This window comes from Hibiscus syriacus, unplaced genomic scaffold, assembly GCF_006381635.1.
Source record: "Hibiscus syriacus cultivar Baekdansim isolate YM2019G1 unplaced genomic scaffold, ASM638163v2 tig00111000_pilon, whole genome shotgun sequence".
In the NCBI taxonomy this organism is placed as follows: domain Eukaryota; kingdom Viridiplantae; phylum Streptophyta; class Magnoliopsida; order Malvales; family Malvaceae; genus Hibiscus; species Hibiscus syriacus.
The window spans coordinates 114,269-133,492 of NW_024062947.1; the positions used below are offsets into that span (position 1 = coordinate 114,269).

The 19,224-nt window shown below is 33.9% G+C and overlaps 4 protein-coding genes and 1 non-coding gene across 6 annotated transcripts in view; 3 read left to right on the plus strand and 2 right to left on the minus strand.

Moving 5' to 3' along the window:
- The window catches only part of LOC120149272 (calnexin homolog), a 27,724-nt gene extending 13,985 nt beyond the window's left edge, over positions 1–13,739 (minus strand). Inside the window, exons 1-2 of the mRNA XM_039162114.1 lie at positions 13,731–13,739; positions 8,560–8,565 (exon numbers count right to left, since the gene is read on the minus strand). The gene's annotated coding sequence lies outside the window, so the exon portion shown is untranslated. The remainder of the gene's footprint in view (positions 1–8,559; positions 8,566–13,730) is intronic.
- Positions 615–686, plus strand: TRNAT-CGU. The gene has a single exon. It is a non-coding gene; the product is annotated as a tRNA-Thr (tRNA).
- On the plus strand, positions 3,434–6,119 carry LOC120149276 (succinate dehydrogenase assembly factor 2, mitochondrial-like). Of its 2 annotated transcripts, XM_039162120.1 has the most exons (5): positions 3,434–3,534; positions 3,616–3,726; positions 3,824–3,950; positions 5,584–5,652; positions 5,736–6,119. In XM_039162120.1, exons 1-5 carry the CDS (start codon positions 3,449–3,451, stop codon positions 5,880–5,882), a joined length of 540 nt encoding a protein of 179 aa, XP_039018051.1. In that variant the 5' UTR covers positions 3,434–3,448; the 3' UTR covers positions 5,883–6,119. The 2 variants fall into 2 exon arrangements, with proteins under 2 accessions (XP_039018051.1, XP_039018050.1); XM_039162119.1 differs by having other exon boundaries at positions 3,434–3,726.
- Positions 7,165–9,127, plus strand: LOC120149288. Its single transcript, XM_039162128.1, has 6 exons — positions 7,165–7,311; positions 7,427–7,546; positions 7,647–7,739; positions 7,886–8,254; positions 8,305–8,350; positions 8,838–9,127. Exons 1-6 carry the CDS (start codon positions 7,165–7,167, stop codon positions 9,125–9,127), a joined length of 1,065 nt encoding a protein of 354 aa, XP_039018059.1.
- LOC120149270 (protein MEI2-like 1) lies at positions 10,617–18,189 on the minus strand. Its single transcript, XM_039162113.1, has 16 exons — positions 17,769–18,189; positions 17,079–17,274; positions 16,831–16,876; positions 15,912–16,202; positions 15,009–15,433; positions 14,725–14,883; positions 14,444–14,560; positions 14,206–14,354; positions 13,796–13,878; positions 13,624–13,685; positions 13,290–13,494; positions 12,376–13,030; positions 11,921–12,005; positions 11,730–11,798; positions 11,450–11,629; positions 10,617–11,290 (listed from the first exon to the last, which is right to left on the minus strand). Exons 2-16 carry the CDS (start codon positions 17,154–17,156, stop codon positions 11,126–11,128), a joined length of 2,769 nt encoding a protein of 922 aa, XP_039018044.1. The 5' UTR covers positions 17,157–17,274; positions 17,769–18,189; the 3' UTR covers positions 10,617–11,125.
- Positions 18,190–19,224: the final 1,035 nt, after the last annotated feature.

The following is a 19,224-nucleotide window of genomic DNA, read 5'->3' on the forward strand; positions in this document are numbered from 1 at the left end:
CATTACAGACATATTACTTCCTCAAAACTTCCTAGACTCGCGGAGGATGGAAACTTTGAAGGTGATTCCGATATCACTTGAATTCGATACCCACTTATTGAAGTAAGGGAAAATGGACTTTTTAAGTCTTATAAATGCTATCAATTTTATTATAGTCCTTATGTTTGTTATGCGTAGCAATTTAGTACCTCGACATTGATAAAATGAATGCATTGATGATTTGCATATTTGACTTGATTATAAACTGAATAAATATTTATTTCGATCATCTAATGTGACACTATTAGCTCGGGTAATGTTTGAGTCGAATTTAAGATGTTATATTTTTACTCTATCGTCCTTCCTCTCTCATAACCTACGGCTTCCTTCTTCTTTTTTTCTTTAAATTTGTCCCCTCTATGACTTTTTTTGGTATATGAGGATTTATTTGGGTTATTAATTAACAATGTCCTAAATTAATCTCTTCTAAACTTTTATTTGACTCTTGTTTCTTGTCTTAATCTCTTCAATTTTTTATTATCTAATTTAGAGCTTTGGCTCAGCTCTTTCACTAATAAAATTTGATGTATATGAAATGAAAATTTTATTAAAAGAACATATAATTTTAGTAAATTGCCTTTGTAGCATAGTGGTAGTGCGTTTGCTTCGTAAGCAAAAGGTCGTGAGTTCGATCCTCACCAAGGGCTTACAATTAGGGATGGGTATGGGTGGGGTTTGGGATGGGTTTTGGCTAACCCAACTCGAAATTTTACATCCTTCACCCGACTCAACCTGATCTGAAAAATATATACTCTCCACCCGACCCGATTTTTTGAGATAAAATCTAAATCTGATCCGACCCAACCCGAAATAATAAAATAATATTATTTTTATTCAATAAAAACAGTAATTTAATTGAAAAAAGTAATAATATAGAGATATTATTGTAATTATTCCTAAATATATAAAGTAAAATTATATTTTTTATGGGTCGGGTATTTTTCATCATAAATCCGAATCCGAATTCGACCCGACCCGAACATCACCTTTTAAAAAACCGACTTGACCCGACCCAAACCCAAATTAAAAAAAAACCTAGACCTGATTCGATCGGGTCGAGTCGAAACCTATCAGATTGGGGTCCCATGCCCATCCCTACTTACAAGATTAATTTTTCTCATTTCAATTTTACTTTTTTTAGAGTATCAACAAGATAAACTAAGATTTAATAATTTTTTTATTAAGCTAAGGTGATTACAAAGTAATATATGTTTAAAATTTTCTCAATCATCTGAAAATGAATGTTCAATCACATCTGTTGCGGTTGTTAGTGTCAAACTCATAACTTTTAAAAATAACAATAATTCTTTTAACCAATGAGATAATTTAATTCGTATCGATTTGATAAATTTAAAAGTATATAAAATAAAAGAAATTCTATTTAATTGATCGTCAACAAATGAAACTTACTTTATTTGAATTTGTGAGTATAATTTTTATAATTTTTTATATATTTAAAAATCCCTCGAATAGAATTTATTAAATGATTTTAGTGGTTAAATATTGAGAATTAAAACAAAAATATGAGTCAAAAGACTATTTGTATAAATATTTTTTTATTAATTTAGGGTAAATACAAGACAACATCTGTTCAAAAATAACTCTAAATCATTTGACATTACACTCTTGACATTCTTGGTGCTATAACTCGGGTCCTCAAAGAATAACAGTAATTCATTTTACCACTAAGGTTGCTCGATTTGTGCATTTAAATAAATGTTGAGATAACTTTATTATATATATATATATATATTATAAACTACATAAATAATCACTAAAATATTAGTAGATTTTTCTTTTTAGTATTAAAGTTTCAAGAGTAATAAAACAGTCACTGATGTTAGTATTTTATAACAAATCAGTCATTTAACTCTTAACTATCTTTATCCTAATAACAATAGAATTGTTGTGACACCTTAAACTTACTTATTTCATATCGTTTTACCATGCTAATCGACCTTCTTTCTCTCTCTCCATGAAAAAAAAAATACAAAAACAAGATGGTGGCTATGATGGAAAAACGTCATTGCGATCAAATGGTATGATGAATGGTTATGCCATAAATGGTTAAAAAAAAGATAGCAGCAGTGCCGGAGTCAGAATTAAATATTGGTAATGTCGAAATATTATATTATTTAAGAAAAATATAAAGACTTATTAGGTATTTAAACTCAAAATTCAGTATGAACCAAACGACTTTAGTGATTAAGGAATTGTTGTTATCCTCGAGGTCCCGAGTTCAAGCACGTATGTAAGAGTATGAGCGTTTATTATCAAATAGTTGAAAGTCTTCGTACATATATTACTTTGTATTTACCCTAAATTTAAAAAACTCAAAACTCAAAAGATAATTTCTAATTTGTCTATTATTTAAATTTATAAGGACTTAAATTGTAATTAGACCAAAAATTTGAGAACACGGACTTATCATTCTTTAGTTCAATCTATACTTGATTAAATATTTAATAAATTTTTATATTTTTTAAAGTTAAATATTTACTTTTACATGAACTAAAATAATATTAAACCAAAATTATATCGAGATAATTACGAACGTAAACAAGACTTTATGTTAGGAAGTAAATTTATAAAAATATAGGAGTAAAAATAGATTTTTAATAGAAAATATTTTAAAATATGTAAGAATTAAAATTTGGTAAGGAGGGGAAAGAATAATAAAGGTGAGAAAAAATAGTTACACCATTAAACGCGGTGATAAAAAATGCATAATACGCATTTAGTTTATAAACTATAAGTTTTATTTTATTTTAATACTTAAACTTTTAATTTTTGTTCAAACTCATACTTAAAGTTAAGTTTTTGTTTCATTTTAGTAGTCAACCATTAAAAACTTTACTTTTTATTTTAATTTAGTACCCTCGTTCAAAAATTAACGTTAAATTTTAATTTTTTTTGAAAGTTTATGTACTAAAAACGGACCAAAATTTATAGTTTAGGTACTAAATGTGTTAAATTTAAAATAATAGGGTACTAAAATGGAATGAAAACTAAAGGTTATGTATGATTTTAAAAAATTGAAATTTTAAGTATTAAAACAGATCAAAATTAATAGTTTAAGTACTAAATGTATAATTTACCCTAAAAAGAGGGAGGGAGAGATTACTTGTATTTTTCATGAAGGATAGAGGTGGAATATGATTAGATGAGTTAATGTGAGTATGTGACAAGTTAATCTTCTATTAACGAGGAAACTGTGTTAATCATCGAGTGATCGATTTATTAAAAATAATAATTTTAGTGATCTTTCGTTATTTTTAAAATTTGAGTGCTGAAAAAGAAATTTAATCATACTTCAGTGATTACTGACGTAGTTTATCCAATTTATATCTCATTTTGCCTTCTAATTTTCATCACTTTCTCAAGAGTTCCACAATCGGCGGTTAAGCTAATGGCTACCCTCATAATAGCTCTCCGTAACGCCCACCGTGTCATTACTACTTCCGCCGTCGCCGGCCGTTCAACCACCGTTTTCAGGTACACATTAACCCTTTTCTCGTTGCACGTTTGTTTGCTTTTGTCAATTATCACATTAGCAAGAAATTTGCTCTTCATCAGGCCACAGTATGGTTGGATTTCAAGATATTATTGTTCCACTGATTTTAGTTACGCCCAGCCATTGAACATCGATCTTTCTAACGAAGAAAGCAAAAGACGCCTCTTTAACAGGTTAGCTTTCTGGGTATTTTTTTTTCTCTGGCTTTGATCATAAAAATTTAACTGGATTTTTGAATTTTTGATGGATCCCTGTTTTTGAATTTTATAGATTTCTGTATAGGAGCAAACAAAGAGGGTTTTTGGAGCTGGATTTGGTTTTGGGAAAATGGGTTGAACAACATATCCACTCCGTGGATGAAAATGGAATTAAAGCTCTTATTCACGTCCTTGATTTGGTATTCTTCTTTCTCTCTCCATCTTTTGGTTGAAGGATTATTTTTAGGGTAAATTACGTCTTTAGTACTTAAACTATTAATTTTTATTCGTTTTAGTATTTAAACTTTCAGTTTTTTCAAAACCATACCTAAAGATTAGTCTTTGTTTCATTTTAGTACTCGTTCAAAAATTAACGTTAACTTTTGAAAAAAATTGAAAGTTTAAGTACTAAAACGGACCAAAATTGATAGTTTAGGTACTAAACGTGTTAAGTTTTTAACAGCTGGTACTAAAATGAAACAAAAACTAAATTTTAAGTGTGGTATAGAAAAAAATTGAAAGTTTAGGTACTATAATAGACTAAAATTGATAGCGTATGTACTAAATGCGTAATTTATCCTTTTTTATTTCTTATAAGATGAGTTTACATGCGTAGAAGTTCAAAACTATATCTGAACCCTGTCAATTTGAAGCATACTTGAGCATCATGATGGATAAATGATTTTATGCTAGGGGTGAACCTATAAAACTTTAAGAGATACGGATTTATAAAATTTTAGAGGGCATAAATAGATTTTTAATGAAAAATACAAAGAAAATATCTAAAATATACAAGAATTTAAAATTTTCAAGGGCAATTGTCCTCACCCGCCCCCTTCAGTTCATCCCTGCTGAGCATCCATGCTTTGTTTTCTGCTCAATTTGTGTAAGAAAGCCTTTTGTGTTCATTTGCTTTGGTTTGTCTCTCTGGAATAGGATTACAATTTAGAGCCCTACAGGCAGACAATCGTTGTTTTCAAGTCTTTAGTGGCATCTGATGAATATGATACAGAATTCTTTGTCCTAGAAGTAGTTCATCAGCATTTGGTCTTTTCTTTATACTAATAACGGCCTGCTGCAATTCTATCTGAGCTTATCGGCAACCGATTCCGGCTTTCCATTTTATATGTTGGCTTGCACTTTAAGCTTGAACTGTCCACTTACCAACTCAAGCCTTGGCTTGCTACTAACCTTTCTTTTCTCATAACTAGGGGAGAATAGACGGTCGGTTCCGGCAGTTCAACTGAAAATTTCGATAAACGAATTTGACCGACCAACCCCATACTTTAACCAACCTAACCAAACTCAATTAACATCACTCGGATAAGTTGGTTAAACCGAATTATTTTTCCTTTTTCTCTTGTTTCCTTCCGAGTATGAGAGCACAAATAGAAGTTGGTTTGAGTTTTGGTTAAGAAATTATATATTACATATAGTAGGTCAGTTCAGTTATGAAAATTTATAACTGGTAACTGACTGATGTAACTTATTTGAACCACCTAAAAAACCAAATTTAGGGTTAAGTCAATTCAGTTAAGTCGATTCGAACCGACTTTTTCTCACCCCGGCCCATCGCTGAGATGATTTTGATGTTGGCCATGGAAATTGACAGCAGATAGTAGAGAGGCCAGCAATGTGTTTTCTTCCAACGGATGATATTGTTGAACATATTATGAAAACTGGTTAACATGTATTTCTATCCATGAAGTCTCTAAAAACTGTAAAAACAACCTTTCTCAAGCCGATATAGGAAAGGAATCAACAAGTCATGCTTCTCATTGGAATCCAAATGCTTGCCATATTTTTCTTGAGACTTCTAGTTCTCCTTTGCAGGAAAACCCCGACCTCTGGAAATGGTTAACCGGTCAAGAACAACCACCTGAAGCAGTGACTGTTAATCCTGTAAGAGATGACCCGAAACATAAGAGTTTGCACTTGTGTTCCCTTTATTTCCCAGTATTCTTATATGATCTTTGGTTGTATAGGTTTTCTCTGAACTGCAAGAGAAGGTCTTGAAAAACCTAGACTACTATTCCTCCCCCGAGACCCGAGCAACCCCTGCCCAGCCAGGGGTGAGAGGGTGGGACGATATCAAGAAGGGCCGCGATGGCCCGATCACCGGAAATCGGTAGCCTTTTGTTTTCCTTTGAGATAGCAGGTTCTGAAGATCGTTTAGTTTGAACATATTAGTATTCGTGTATGTTTTTGTTCGATACGGTATATCAGAATACGAATAAGGGTGGCTGCATTGCTGAGTTGCTGCAGTGGAGATGGAGATTTATAGCATAAGAATTGGGGCTTGAATTGCCATTTTTTATCTGTGCTTTAGCAAATGGTTATGAAATAAAGATATCGGTTAAGATTACATGGAAATTGATGTGCTTTTATGCATATTGTTCTTTAACATGCTCTATGTTATATCTAGTATTTAAAGTCTTTAACTAGAGAGATCTAATTGATACAATACTAATATTTTTGAGGACTTAATTAAAATATTTTAAAGCTCAAAGACTAATTTAGAATTTGAAATAATTTAGGGATTGACCCATCTTTTCTTGAGAAATTGTGGTGCTTTCCTTTTCGTGAAGAAAGGAAGTGAAATTTCAGTTTTACCACACCCAATTTGCAATCTTTATAAAAAAAACCCAATTCCTTGCTTCAACCAATCTGGGGCACGCAAACAAAATACAACTTTTGCATAAATGGTTGAGTAAATTACGCATTTAGTGTCTAAACTATTAGTTTTGATTTATTTTAGTACTTAAACTTTCAATTTTTTTAAAACTATACCTAATGTTTAGTTTTTGTTTCATTTTAGTACCCCGTTCAAAATTTGACGTTAAGTTTTGAAAAAATTGAAATTTTAGGTACTAAAATTGATAGTTTAGGTACTAAATATGTTAAATTTTTAACGACGGTATATTAAAATGAAACAAAACTAAACGTTAGGTATGGATTTAAAAAAATTGAAAGTTTAGGTACTAAAACAGACCAAAATTAATAATTTAATACTAAATTATCATGTTCTACTCAATAGGTTAACGTCAAGTTCAAACCAGTGCCTATTTTTAGTGGAAAATGACGAGTTTGGAATATATGAATATTTGGGTAATCATTTTGTAACTTCTAATAGCCAAAGGACGCAAAAAAGCATCACCTTATAGTCAGGGGACTATTTGTGTACTTTACCCGTTTTTAACTAAAAATAAATTTAAAATATAATCAACTATGCAAGCACACTCGATTGATCTCGATTACTTGATTTGAACTTGAGCTTTATGAGGATTCGATAGATATTTTGTTTTCTAAAGAGAAACAGTAATTCATCTCTCTCTTTTGGTTTATTGGGCAACTCTTAGATCCATGAACTGTTACTATTAAGAAGCATAGGTTCGAATTATTTTCCCGCCAAAAATGGAGAATCGACGGAGATTGCGGGATTCGGCGTCTGAATCGACGGCTTCGATCGGCGCTAAGCTTACGAGACTCGCTTCGTGGCATGATCAAGTGAAGGTTGCTTATCAACAGCTGAAATCGCAGATCAAATCCGGTTTGGGCGAAGTATCGCTTTGGTTTTGCTTATCGTGATTTTCATCGTTTCATTTATGTTTGATTTCATTTTTCTTTGATAAGTTCAAACGATGAATCGCCGTTGATTTTTGTTTTGATTTTCCAGGCGGAGGATGTGTTTTATTCCTTGGTGATTCCATCGATGAAGCTGGTTGGTTTGAAAACAGAGGAAATGGCCGAAGAGGGACGATTCAACACGATCGTCGTGGATGCTGATTTCTCTCCCGTAATTCAGAATTCGAAAAACCTAAATCAGTAAAATGAAATCAGAAAACAACAAACACTTCTAAGACTAGTTTTCAAAATCGAATTTGATTTCATTTCAGGGCCAGGGATTCCGTCTGAACTGTTTCACAACTAAGTCACCATTGATATCGCCAACTGTAGCTGGGGGAGAATGGAGCAATCAGACCAGAAAGGTAGTTTAATCAATAAATTTTCATTTATTTAGTAGAAGTCGTTTTTTTTCATTTTGCAAGGAGATTTATCAATTTCCAAACTTCAAATCTTTTTATTTTATTCTATTGTTCATTCTAATCTTTGCTTTAGCTTATTATGAGTTCAGTTAGGGAAATCTGGTATCCACTTTTTGTACCTTAGTTCAGTTGAGGACAACATGGAGGGATTAGTGGGAGATTTATCTGAAAGAATGTGTATCCCAATGGTGGAGTATGTCAAAGGTCTCAAAGCTGACTTGAAGATTGGAACATGTGCTCGCCTGCTGGACTCTTTGGATGAGATTGAAAGATCCATGAGAAATAGTAGGAATGAGTTAGAGAAAGCAAGGAAAATGGTCCGACTAGCAGAGGAGGGGAGGATCAACGCACTGTGCAAGTTAAAGGAGACAGAAGAGAAAGTGACAGGAATGAAGGAATGCTATGAGTTCCTTGTTGCAATTCAAAAAGAGCATATTGCTCAACATGCCTCACATAAGGTATAATTTTCCAGTTTTTTGCTTTGTAGTTGTGGTTCATTGTTTTGTAGACCAGAGAGGCGCATAGGTCTAGCTTTTGTGCTGTGCCACCCGTAGGTCTCAATAACTAGATTTGAGTAAACTAGTAATTCATTAATGAATTAGTGGTCGCCAATATGATAGTGAATCATTGTAGTTACATACTTGCCTCTTTGATTTACTGAGATCTGGTGAATTCCTCATTGATTGTAGAGATTTTGAAGTTCTATTTCCTAGGTTTAACAGTCGGATTTAATGACAGAAATCAATTGAAATCGTAATTTCACTTTCTTCTCGTGCTCCTATTGAGCATGTTGGGGTACTACTAGGTTCACTACTAGGGTAGAAACTTAGGCAAATCTTCTTGGCGATTCCTTTAGTGTTTCTTATTGCCAATAATATATGGCGAACATCAGTAATTGAATCGAATTCAATGCATTCCGAGTGAACTAATGGAAGTACTGCATTAAGTGAAAACTTCACCAACGACTAATTTTGATGCGTGAGAAATTCTATTTAAACTGTTGCGTAAGGGAACTTCTCATACTGTTTTACTTGTACATAGTTCTTAGGCATGGAGGAAGCCGGGGGAAACGACAACAACATCGGAAAACGAGGAGGTTCCGAACACCTGGGAGTCCAATGGGACCTAAAGAGCTTCTCTACTTTGAGAGCAACAGCAAGCAGCATCAATCTACAAGAGCAAGGCCTTCATTACATCACAGGCCAGTCGTTCAGAGTAATTTTCAAGCTCTGGCTTCAGACACTCGGATGCCGTTAGGCTTATCACCTTCATCGGCAGTCCAGCGAGCGGGTTCACGCAAGCGCATCAACCCTTGGCCCCTGAGTCCTTGATAACTCCCAAGGTTAGATTCTGCTTCACTATTTCCAATTTCATTGAGCCAATGGACCATTTGTTATTATTATCCTACTATGAGTGCATGCTTTTAGGAAAAGATTAGGAGCATTTGATGAAACATGCTTTTAGTTTTCATGTGTATCGTAGCCATATTTTAAACTAATCAAACTTGGACTGAATTCAAATTTTAAAAAAAACATTACTTTTATGCTCAAATTTTATTTTAAGAGTAACTATTTAGTAATAACAATAGAAGATTACACTTATATAAAATTTATTTGATGATAATTGTTTTTATTTTAAGTTGAAAAAATAACAATAGGAAAATTTGTCAAATTTGAGCTCTCACATTTGAGGAAAATGCATAATATAACTACTAGGAAGAAACTTGGCATAAGTATCCGCAAGACCTCCACTCATATCCTAGGCTAATGAAAGCATCTGCCATCATCATCAGTTTCACCCTTCTCATTTTCAGACAAAACCTCCTAAATCCCTTGTTGTTCTTACTAAGCATAATCTGGCGAATATCGAAATAAAAAATATATATTTGTGTTACTTGAATTCGAGTGTAAATTAAGGGTGTTTAAATTTGGGTACTGTATTTTCGGATATCTGAAATGTCGGGTACCCGGAACTTTCGGGTCTAAAAAATTCGGCCCATGACCTGGCACGTAAGAGGTGGATACCCGTAAGTCGGGTAGCCATAAAACTTGGGTACCCGCATTTTCGGATCACGGGTACCTGGTTAATATTTATTTTATTTTATTTTTTAATTTATATTAATATTTTAGAAAAATCCACATAAAAAAATATAAAACTTAAAAGTTTATAATACATAACAATAAAATAAACATAAATTTATAAATTCAAATTATATAATCTAAAAATAAAATTATAAAATTACAACTAAATTTAAAATAATTTAAGATTAAAATAAATAATTTAAATATTGAGTTGAAATAATTTGAAAAAAATAGAGATTTAGAATGTTAGGGTAAAATAATTTTAAAATTAAAAATGAAAAATCTAACTTAAAATAAAAATAGTAATAAAATAAGAAAAGGGAACTGGATCAACAGGTGATGGGTACCCGTTAAGGTTAATTTTGTGACCAGGGCTCAACCCGGAAACCCGCCAAAAATAATAGGTCGGGTACCCGACCAGCAAAATCGGGTATTTATCTCTAAAATACTCGGCAATCTTATATCAGGTCGACAGGTCAACGGATCGGATAATTCGAGTCGAGTATTTTTTAACACCTCTTGTGTAAATATCATATTTCGATATCCATGCATCGTACAAAAAAGTAAAACATGAGTATTTCAAGACAAACGAAGACTCCGAGTGCATCTCTTCTTCAATATTATTCGAACCAAGGTCCTATATTCGAGTGGTAGCTCGAAGAATGAAAAATTTTCACCACAAAATAGACGTCTAAGATGTATGTTCCAAAATATAGCAATAAGAGAGGGCATAAGAAGAGGCCAAAGAAGAACAAATGTATTTCCATTAAAGATGAACAAAGTTCAGAAATTTCACAACTAGAAAACTTAGATGTGTTGTTCATTGCTCCCTCTCTTGGAGCAGTTACACCCCAGACAGACTAAAAGAAGGGGCATCGTACGGATTCCGAAACCTCCGGGACAAGAAAATGAAATTCGCGTAACCCGGGATACAAAACAGAAACAACGAAAGGATCCCTAAGGTCGTGCATAAGCACGGGTACTTTTATACAACACGATACCCCTTCGGTCAAAGACTATCCAAAATTTGAAGCCACTATTACACTGGTCTCTACACTTGGAATGGGCTTCGGTGAAAAACAAAATTTGTCGAGTTTAGTATCGGTTATACATTTTGGTTCCCGGAATTGATTCTCTATGTCAAAAAAAGAGTCATCAGGCCACCATCAAAACACAGAGTAATTTCTACTGAAAAAAATGGTTCAGATACTTGGAACTTGGGAAGTTAGAGATGGATAAGCACACTGTTCAATCAGAGTCTTTGGAAGAACCCGTCAATGAGTCGACCGCATTGGAAAACTCCTCCGTGTTAGATAAAGTTGAAGAACTACCATGACGGTGGTTCTCGTCATTACTAGTGGTTCGAGGTCTCCTTGGTCTTGGTCGAATATTGGTACCCATAGGAAAGGGCTCCTACAAAAAAAAGTAGGAGTTAAATACTCAAAACATCCTTCTCTATTACAGATACAAGAATAGGGTATGCCGCACAAGTAAAACAAACAATAAGTTTCGGGAAACAAGAACGAAAAGAAAAATTGCATTGAGCTTATTCATGGTGTCAAGATAACCTACCTGATCACCAGCATTCGGGCCATTAGTATGGAAGAGAATAGGGCGGCAACGTTTATCTTCATTCATCAAGCTTGAATTCTGAAAATGAGTAATAAGAGCAGCCTTTCCCTGGATCCTAGCATACGCAATAGATGCAACCTTTTCACTGTTGAACTTCTCCCATTTCTTGCCATTGAATGCCTGAAAAGATGTATTGATTTAACCCGAAAATAAAACTGGACGACACACATGGAAATGACAATACTTGCACAGCTAAGAGATATTAGTGAGATTATCGAACCTTATAAAAGGGAATGATCTGTTGTGGATCGATCATGTTGATGAAAGCATAGCCTACATTGCATTTATTCTGCAAAAGTTATTTGTAAAATTTACAGTTAATAACAAACTCAACTACAGGTAAATGTAACACAACCAAGTATGTATCACGGTGTCGAGGTTTGGAAATGCCCGATTGACTAATTTACTTACCTTGAAGTCAATTGGCAAATAAATAAAATCGTAAGTTCCTCGACAGTGCTCATCAATCGCTGCCAGAAGCATCTTTGAGGTATACCTGCAAAAATTACCATTTGAGTGGATAATCAGTTTGAAATAAGAAGCATAGGGAAAGGACACAGAGCAAGCAATGAAAAATCCAAAGTATGATCACTTGCATAACATATCAATCATTTAAAATTGATGGCCCGTCATTAATTACTCCATTTAGGAGCAATGATGAGAATTTAAAGGCAAATTGTTGATAATCATCACAGACTATCTGCGACTTAATGATCATCCATCGTGCAATTTTCCTCGAGCATAAGAAAGTGTAAATAGATACAATATCTTGCAATGAAATTATTGTAATAGCAAAAAGAACAACTCAAGACATTAGACATAAAGAATAAAATGATTGTAATTTGCAAGAGGAGTAGTTCACGTACTTGTTGGGTATGTTTTTGATCATAAGTGTTGTTCTGCTGTCTTCCCCGCGTATGATCCGGTCAATATCAAGCTCATATTGTTTCTTATCAGCGTTGCTAGAATTTGAGTCATTTCTACGGTGCGAAAAGCTTCTAACACGATCATTAGGGGAATCAACAGATGCTGGCATTGAAATCATAGGGTTCCTGCCAAGGAATAGGTTGCCTATCTGCTGAGAAGAGTGTACCCCACCATTTTTCGTCAAATCCATACAATTTCCACCAGCAAGAGAAAAAATGTTGTGGGAAGCAAATTCCAAGGGATGCGATGTCGAATTACTGGTAAAGCCCATGCTTCCAAGAGATCCCAGGTGAAAACCCGAAGCTTCAGGGGACTCACCGGTATAGGGATGCCGCTTGTCCCAGAACGCAGAATTAACTGGTGGCGCAGAGCCAATGTGGTGGTGTACAGGTGACCCTACATTCAACATTACAGGAGTCGTCCTAGGAAATGCAGGGATACGTTGAAGGCGGTTGGCATGAATGCTATTGACAAACGATGGAGAATTTGGCCAAACCATAAAATTTGGCAGATCTTGCTGGCGCAAGTTGGAGCTGTTCCACGAGTAATGATTTCCATTAAGTGGCAAGCTTCCATTTCCAGGTGACCCAATAACTAGAGAGATTTTAGTAACACAAAGTTAGAAAAGGCAACTTAAGATACTGAAGTTCAAAACATAAGAAACATAACTGAATTCAAGAAGAAAGAAGAATTACATCAACACAAAAAAAAAATTAACATAATAAATTATGAAGCTCTATAAATATATTAACATACTGACTTACGAAACTCATATGAATCCACAAAGGAGTGCAACATAGATGCAGGAAAACATTTTTAATTAATATTGAATACCATAATCAGCTGAGCTTACCTCCTGCGTTGGGTTGCATCAGGTGGCCATTTGACCGTGGTCCCCGAATGTGCCTATTATCAAGTCCTTCAGCCATCATGGGACTGGCACCGCTAGCCATGTCCGTTATGGTGCTATAGGAGTTGAATGAAATACCATTGACTAAGCTATCTTGACATTCGGGTAAGGAATGGGAATGGAAACTTGGTACACCTTCGTTAGCAAACTTCACTTCATCTAGAGAGTGGTCAGGCTCCAGAAAGCTTATTTGTTTTCCTACAGGCGCTGCTCTTGCTGGAGAGGCTAAGTTAATTGGAACACTCGAACTTCGAGGGGGTTCAACAAATTTACTCACAGGTACAACCACCTGGGTAGACCCATTATCCACGCAGCCAGATGCAGTTATTCCTCGAGAAACTGTCAGAATGAATCATAAAGTCGGAACCATGAGGCAATAGAAACATTTTCTCTGAAACAACAGTTTATGATGAATTGATAAGATTGCAGATATTAAAGGCAGAGCATACCACCGTTGCCTGATAAGAACTCATCAAAAGTGCTTTTGCATAGGTTAGGTTCATCTTGCTCTGACTCGGGCTGTTGCATAAAGCTACAAAAGGAACTTTGAATAACTATTTTATAGAAGCCATAGAAAACAGTAGTTTTTTCATTTAAAAATATAAAGAATAAGGAAACGAATACAACTTGTATAACAAAATGCAAATAAGGTATCTAGAAAATATCAAGCATGATTTACCAACTCCAAATTCATATTTAAGTACGGAAGTAGTAAAGCATAGAACCAAAAATAGAATCAAAATGTAATAAATAAATAAAAACAAATTCCCACTTTCAGGAGCCATGCCATGATAATGGGAAAAAGGGGAAACTCTTCAAAAAGAAAGTGAAGAAAAAAGGAACCAGTTTATGATATTACAGTCTAACTCCCCATGGACGGCTTGGTTCAAGTTTGATCTGCTTTCCGGCAATAACACTCCTATTCAGAGCATGAAAAGCAGCTTCTGCATCTCTAACATCATAAAACTCTATGAATTTATGGTCATGCTTGTGTGGAATTTCACGAATCTGCCACACAAATTAACTACATGACTTATACATTATCATCCAAACATAAGTAACATTTGAAGCTAAAAGAAGGTGAACGAATCCTTTACTTCTTTAATTTCTCCAAAAGCACAAAATATTTGTTGAAGTTCATCAGTTGAAACAGAAGAATCAAGGTTGAAAACCACCAGCGTCCCTTGGTTAACATCTTTTTCATATTGATTTTCCTGAGGCCAAAAGAGTTTGGAAAATAAAAGATAAAGCAGCAACAAGTCACATGAAGATTCATCAACAAATTGGACAAAACAAGGTTGTAAGTTGAACCAGCAGTGACGGTAACGACAACAAAACTAGGCAATAATCATCCAGAACAAATTGGTTGAAGCCAAACCTTTGGAATTGAATAATGTATATCAAGTTTCCTATGCTTCAGTGATTTATTTTGCAGAGCCCTCATTGCGTTTTGGGCTGCCCTTATATCATAATAAGAAACCATAACAAACCCACGATGCTTGCAGGCAGTATAGAGAGTTCGGATATCTCCATATTGCTGACAGAAGAAAACAGGTTGGTCAATCAACTTAATTGAACATGTACCCTTTAAAACGATAATTGATGGATTTTCCACGCAAAAAGTCTCAATAAACAGTGAAACAGATTGAAAGGAACACGAACCTCAAAGAGAGCCTTTAACTCCAAGTCTTCAATATTGCTATTAATGTTCCTAACGAAAAGTGTCCTAGAAGGATGTTCACCGTATGGATGTTCACCTACAATTAAGCCATTTGAACTCCCTTGATCATTCAATACTCTAACAAGATCTGAATTCCTTGGAACCATGGATACACGATCATCCCCTTCTAACTCCATTCCTCCACCACTGCTGAATAGATCGAAGTCTTCTAATTCATCTCCTTTACTGGCATGAGTTTTAAGTCCCAAGTCATCAATCACCCCAGAGAAGAGATCATCTTCATCAGGAAGGAGATTCCCAATAGTCTGTGCCTCAACTTCTTCCATATGTTTGAAAGGTTCTCCCTCATGGTGTGAAGCAGCTGAACCGGCATGTTGACAAGGTAGATCGTTCCCCAATAATCTCACTGCATACAGAGAAAAGCAAAGGAAATAACAGATAAAATATTATAATTTATTCAAATAAAAAAGGCAGCAAGTAACCAGAAAAAATTAGGGGAAAATGATCAGTGCAGTGAAGATCAATATTAGCCCCAGTTTACAGTCAGATGAGAAAATGTCCTATTTTGATGAACCTCTAGTAGATAAAAAGGGAAATAGAGAAAACATGTGTGTGAATGAACAGATGAACAATATAGACATCAATGGAATAATTAGTTAATAGAACAATATCATAATTTCTTTCAGAAATTTTTGCATGCCATGGTAGGAAATTAATTGCCAGCAATCAAAAGATTCAACATGTAAAAAACTATATAAGAAATTGATATTAGAAAATCAGGAGAGAAAAAGCGCAAACATGAAATTCAAAACTAAGTTGCCACATTAGTAGAGACACCCATTGACATGCACACAAGGTTGATGCAAGTAGATAAAAACACTTACAATTTCTCTTAAATATTTCAGAGAATGAACTTGTAAACAGACTACTTTCATGCTGGATCACATTGCCATTGGTGCTGTTTCTATTCAAGTTCACTGCTGGTTGTGTATACAAATTTGACATCGATTTTGGATCATGATTCACAGAACTCCATGAATGCGTCTCAGATAGATTGGTAATTCCCTTCCGATCAATGTTTACCCCATCTTCTTGATCTCTTGCCAAATTTGATGGGGGTAGTTCCATATGCTCGGTAGACAGTTTTTCCAACGGGGATGAACTAACGACCTTGTCTGCAAAGACCAGAAGTTTTTTCACACAGGAAACAAACCATGCACAAGGTTTCTTTTAACACAAGTAAAAAACAAAAAAGGTTTTCATTTAAAACATTCAAGATTTAGGAATGATTTCCGAAGTTTAACATGTGACATCAGCAAAAATTCCTCAAAACACGAAACATATTTGCTAAAAATAATAAGAAAACTAAGTGAATTTACTAAATTAATCGAGGTTAACGTGCTCAAGAGACAAACCCCATGTTCCAAGAAAATCTCTCTAGAGGGTCAATTCAGACAATAAATAAAGCATTTGGAAATGAAAGTGTCTAAGACTGACACCAAGTATATCAAGTGACTTTGGAAATAATATATTTGCGTTATTCACTCCGTCATGAAGGTTAATCACAATTCTTAAATACATCCCAAATGAAATCCCCAAGTCAGGGACCATATCTCCTCACAGTCACCAAGATAAAGAGCTGGTCATCTATTAAGTTTAACAATAACAAAAGCTAGAAATTATGATTTTCTGATCTGAGTCTACTAACAAGAAATTGACAGCCAGTTGGACCCGTCAATGCATTTAAAATAAACCGATTAGCAGCAGAAAGTATGAGCAGTTTAACAATAGCATTGATCTCACCTTGATAATCAGACATAGTATTCGGTTTCCAGAATCCAACTTGTCTCTGCCCAACAGAAGTAAATGTTAAAGCAACATGAAATGAATTACATTTCTCTGCCACAGTGACTAGAAAATGGTCACAATTCAAAATGAGCACATACAGGAACCCTACCATATCATCTAAAACAAGAAATACAGACTCATCCAATAAACTCAAGATATAAAGCAAATTATAAAACTGGTTGTATCATTGTTCCATAGAATACCTCAGCAGTGAAACGAGTGTCTTCTAAAAAGTGGGATGATGCCACTGCATTCCTTTGATCCATGATCTCAAATGGCATTCTTCGGCTTCAACACCACAAATCTGAAGAACTGAAAACTAAAAGCCCAACATTCATCGGTCGCAATTCCGCCTGACTTAATGCCACTGTCTCGGAAAGCATTCAACAAAAACAATCCCTATTCAAAGGAAGTGAAGATCGGATATAAAGCTAGATATTTTCTTCAAAAATTGACAACTTCAAAGCATTTCTAAAGAATTCAAATAAGTTGATACAATATGTACCATCAAATATAAAGCCACTCACCAACGACAATTTAAAAAAAAAAAATCATAAATCCTAAATTATGAATTTATGAACACAGGAAAGAGGGGGGAAACAAAATTTAACGGTGAATAAAAAACCATACATGATGCTGAATAAGGTGAATTTCCCATTAAAAAACCACACATGATGCTAAATTCTAGTTTTCTTTCCCCGGCATTTTTTATGCAGTTTAAGTAATACAAATGATTTGTTCAGCTTCAACCATAAAAAAGAAGAAAAACCTACAAAATCGCAGATCAGATCAAGGAATTCAGTCACGAAAAATGCCTAAATTCTGAAATTAACCTACAAAGTTGAGATTGGAAAAAAGCTTTTGACCTCAATGAAACAGAAACCAAACCTTACCTTTTGAACCAAATCTCTTGAAAATTCCGTGAACCGTTTCATGAAATGACACCCGGGTCGAAAGCAACACGCAATTCAATATTAAAAAAGAGCAATTCTGAGAAGGAAAAATAATTCAAGGCATAAAAGAAGAAGATAGAGCAAGGGACCTAATCATGTTTTTCCTGCATTTCAAGCCATAGCTCGCCACACGAGAGAGAATTATTTTTTTATGTTTTTTTTTTGGTCTCTGTCTTCTTCTACAAAACCATAATTACGGAATCATTTGACATAAATTTTTGAAAAAAAATGAAATTTAATTCTCTATCCCTCTTTCGGCAGCTCGATCCCGAGAGGCAAAAGAAATTGCAAAATTCCTAAGATCCAAGAAAGCGAAATTCCGGCGAGATGTGGATTCTCGCCGGTCGCTCACCGATGAGTTTCTTTTAGGAAGAGAAACAATTGAACAGATAAAAAGAAATAGATTTTGGATTTTAGACAGAATTAAAAAACAAAATAAACGGAGGAAAAAAAGAGTTGGTTTTGAAAATAATAAAATGGATAAAGTACACTATAGGTCACTTAAATACACATTTTGATACATTAAAATTTCAAAAGATACAAAATGATCATTAAATTTAGGTTAAATTACATGTTCAGCTCCTAAACTATCAGTTTTGATCCATTTTAGCACATAAACTTCTTTTTTCTTTCAAAACCATACCTAAATTTTAGTTTTTATTTCATTTTAGTACCCTACCTTTAAAAACTTTAGTTTTTGTTTCCTTTTAGTATCTCATTCAAAAGTTAACGTTAAGTTTTAAAAAAATTGAAAGTTTAAGTACAGAAACGGACCAAAATTGATAGTTTAGGTACTGAACACCTTAAGTTTTTAACAGCGTGAACTAAAATAAAATGAAAAAATAAACGTTAAGTATGATTTTAAAAAATTGAAAATTTAGGTACTAAAATAGATCAAAACTGATAGTTTATGTATTAAATACGTAATTTACCCTTAAATTTATTTATCTATTATAAAACAATCATCGTGATATTAATTTTTTGGTATAACCACTTATATTTGATCTATTAATTGATTAACCCATATCATATACTACAGAGGCAAGAGCGATCCTCCCAACCCAATTTGATCCATTTGCAAATGTTAGGATTCGAACTATTGATCTTGCTTAAGAGATCTAATGCCTCCTTATTCTACTAGACCAACTGATTACCGAGTAATCATTAGAATATTATAATAAAGTCAGTATTTGATCATTTTATTGATCATAGTATAAAGTTTGATATTAATGACCATTTTATAAATAAAAATTTATAATTATTTTATAATAGATGAATACATTCAATGATTATAGGTAACTTTTGAAAGTTTAATAACTAAAACTATTATTTGAGCATAATTCAATAAATCTCTAATGTGTTTATCCTAAATTAATAAATGAATTAATAAATGAAA

What these genes read in the sequence shown, in the direction of transcription:
- LOC120149276 (XM_039162119.1), top strand. Translation starts at nt 3,449, where the DNA reads ATGGCTACCCTCATAATAGCTCTCCGTAACGCCCACCGTGTCATTACT. An exon ending in AAAAGACGCCTCTTTAACAG is followed by an intron (nt 3,727 to 3,823) that starts GTTAGCTTTCTG and finishes TGAATTTTATAG; the next exon opens with ATTTCTGTATAGGAGCAAAC. An exon ending in TTATTCACGTCCTTGATTTG is followed by an intron (nt 3,951 to 5,583) that starts GTATTCTTCTTT and finishes TCTCCTTTGCAG; the next exon opens with GAAAACCCCGACCTCTGGAA.
- LOC120149288 (XM_039162128.1), top strand. Translation starts at nt 7,165, where the DNA reads ATGGAGAATCGACGGAGATTGCGGGATTCGGCGTCTGAATCGACGGCT. An exon ending in TCAAATCCGGTTTGGGCGAA is followed by an intron (nt 7,312 to 7,426) that starts GTATCGCTTTGG and finishes TTGATTTTCCAG; the next exon opens with GCGGAGGATGTGTTTTATTC. An exon ending in GGAGCAATCAGACCAGAAAG is followed by an intron (nt 7,740 to 7,885) that starts GTAGTTTAATCA and finishes TTATGAGTTCAG; the next exon opens with TTAGGGAAATCTGGTATCCA.
- LOC120149270 (XM_039162113.1), bottom strand. Translation starts at nt 17,156, where the DNA reads ATGCCATTTGAGATCATGGATCAAAGGAATGCAGTGGCATCATCCCAC. An exon ending in ACACTCGTTTCACTGCTGAG is followed by an intron (nt 16,877 to 17,078) that starts GTATTCTATGGA and finishes TCTGTTGGGCAG; the next exon opens with AGACAAGTTGGATTCTGGAA. An exon ending in ATTTGCCAATTGACTTCAAG is followed by an intron (nt 11,799 to 11,920) that starts GTAAGTAAATTA and finishes TAACTTTTGCAG; the next exon opens with AATAAATGCAATGTAGGCTA.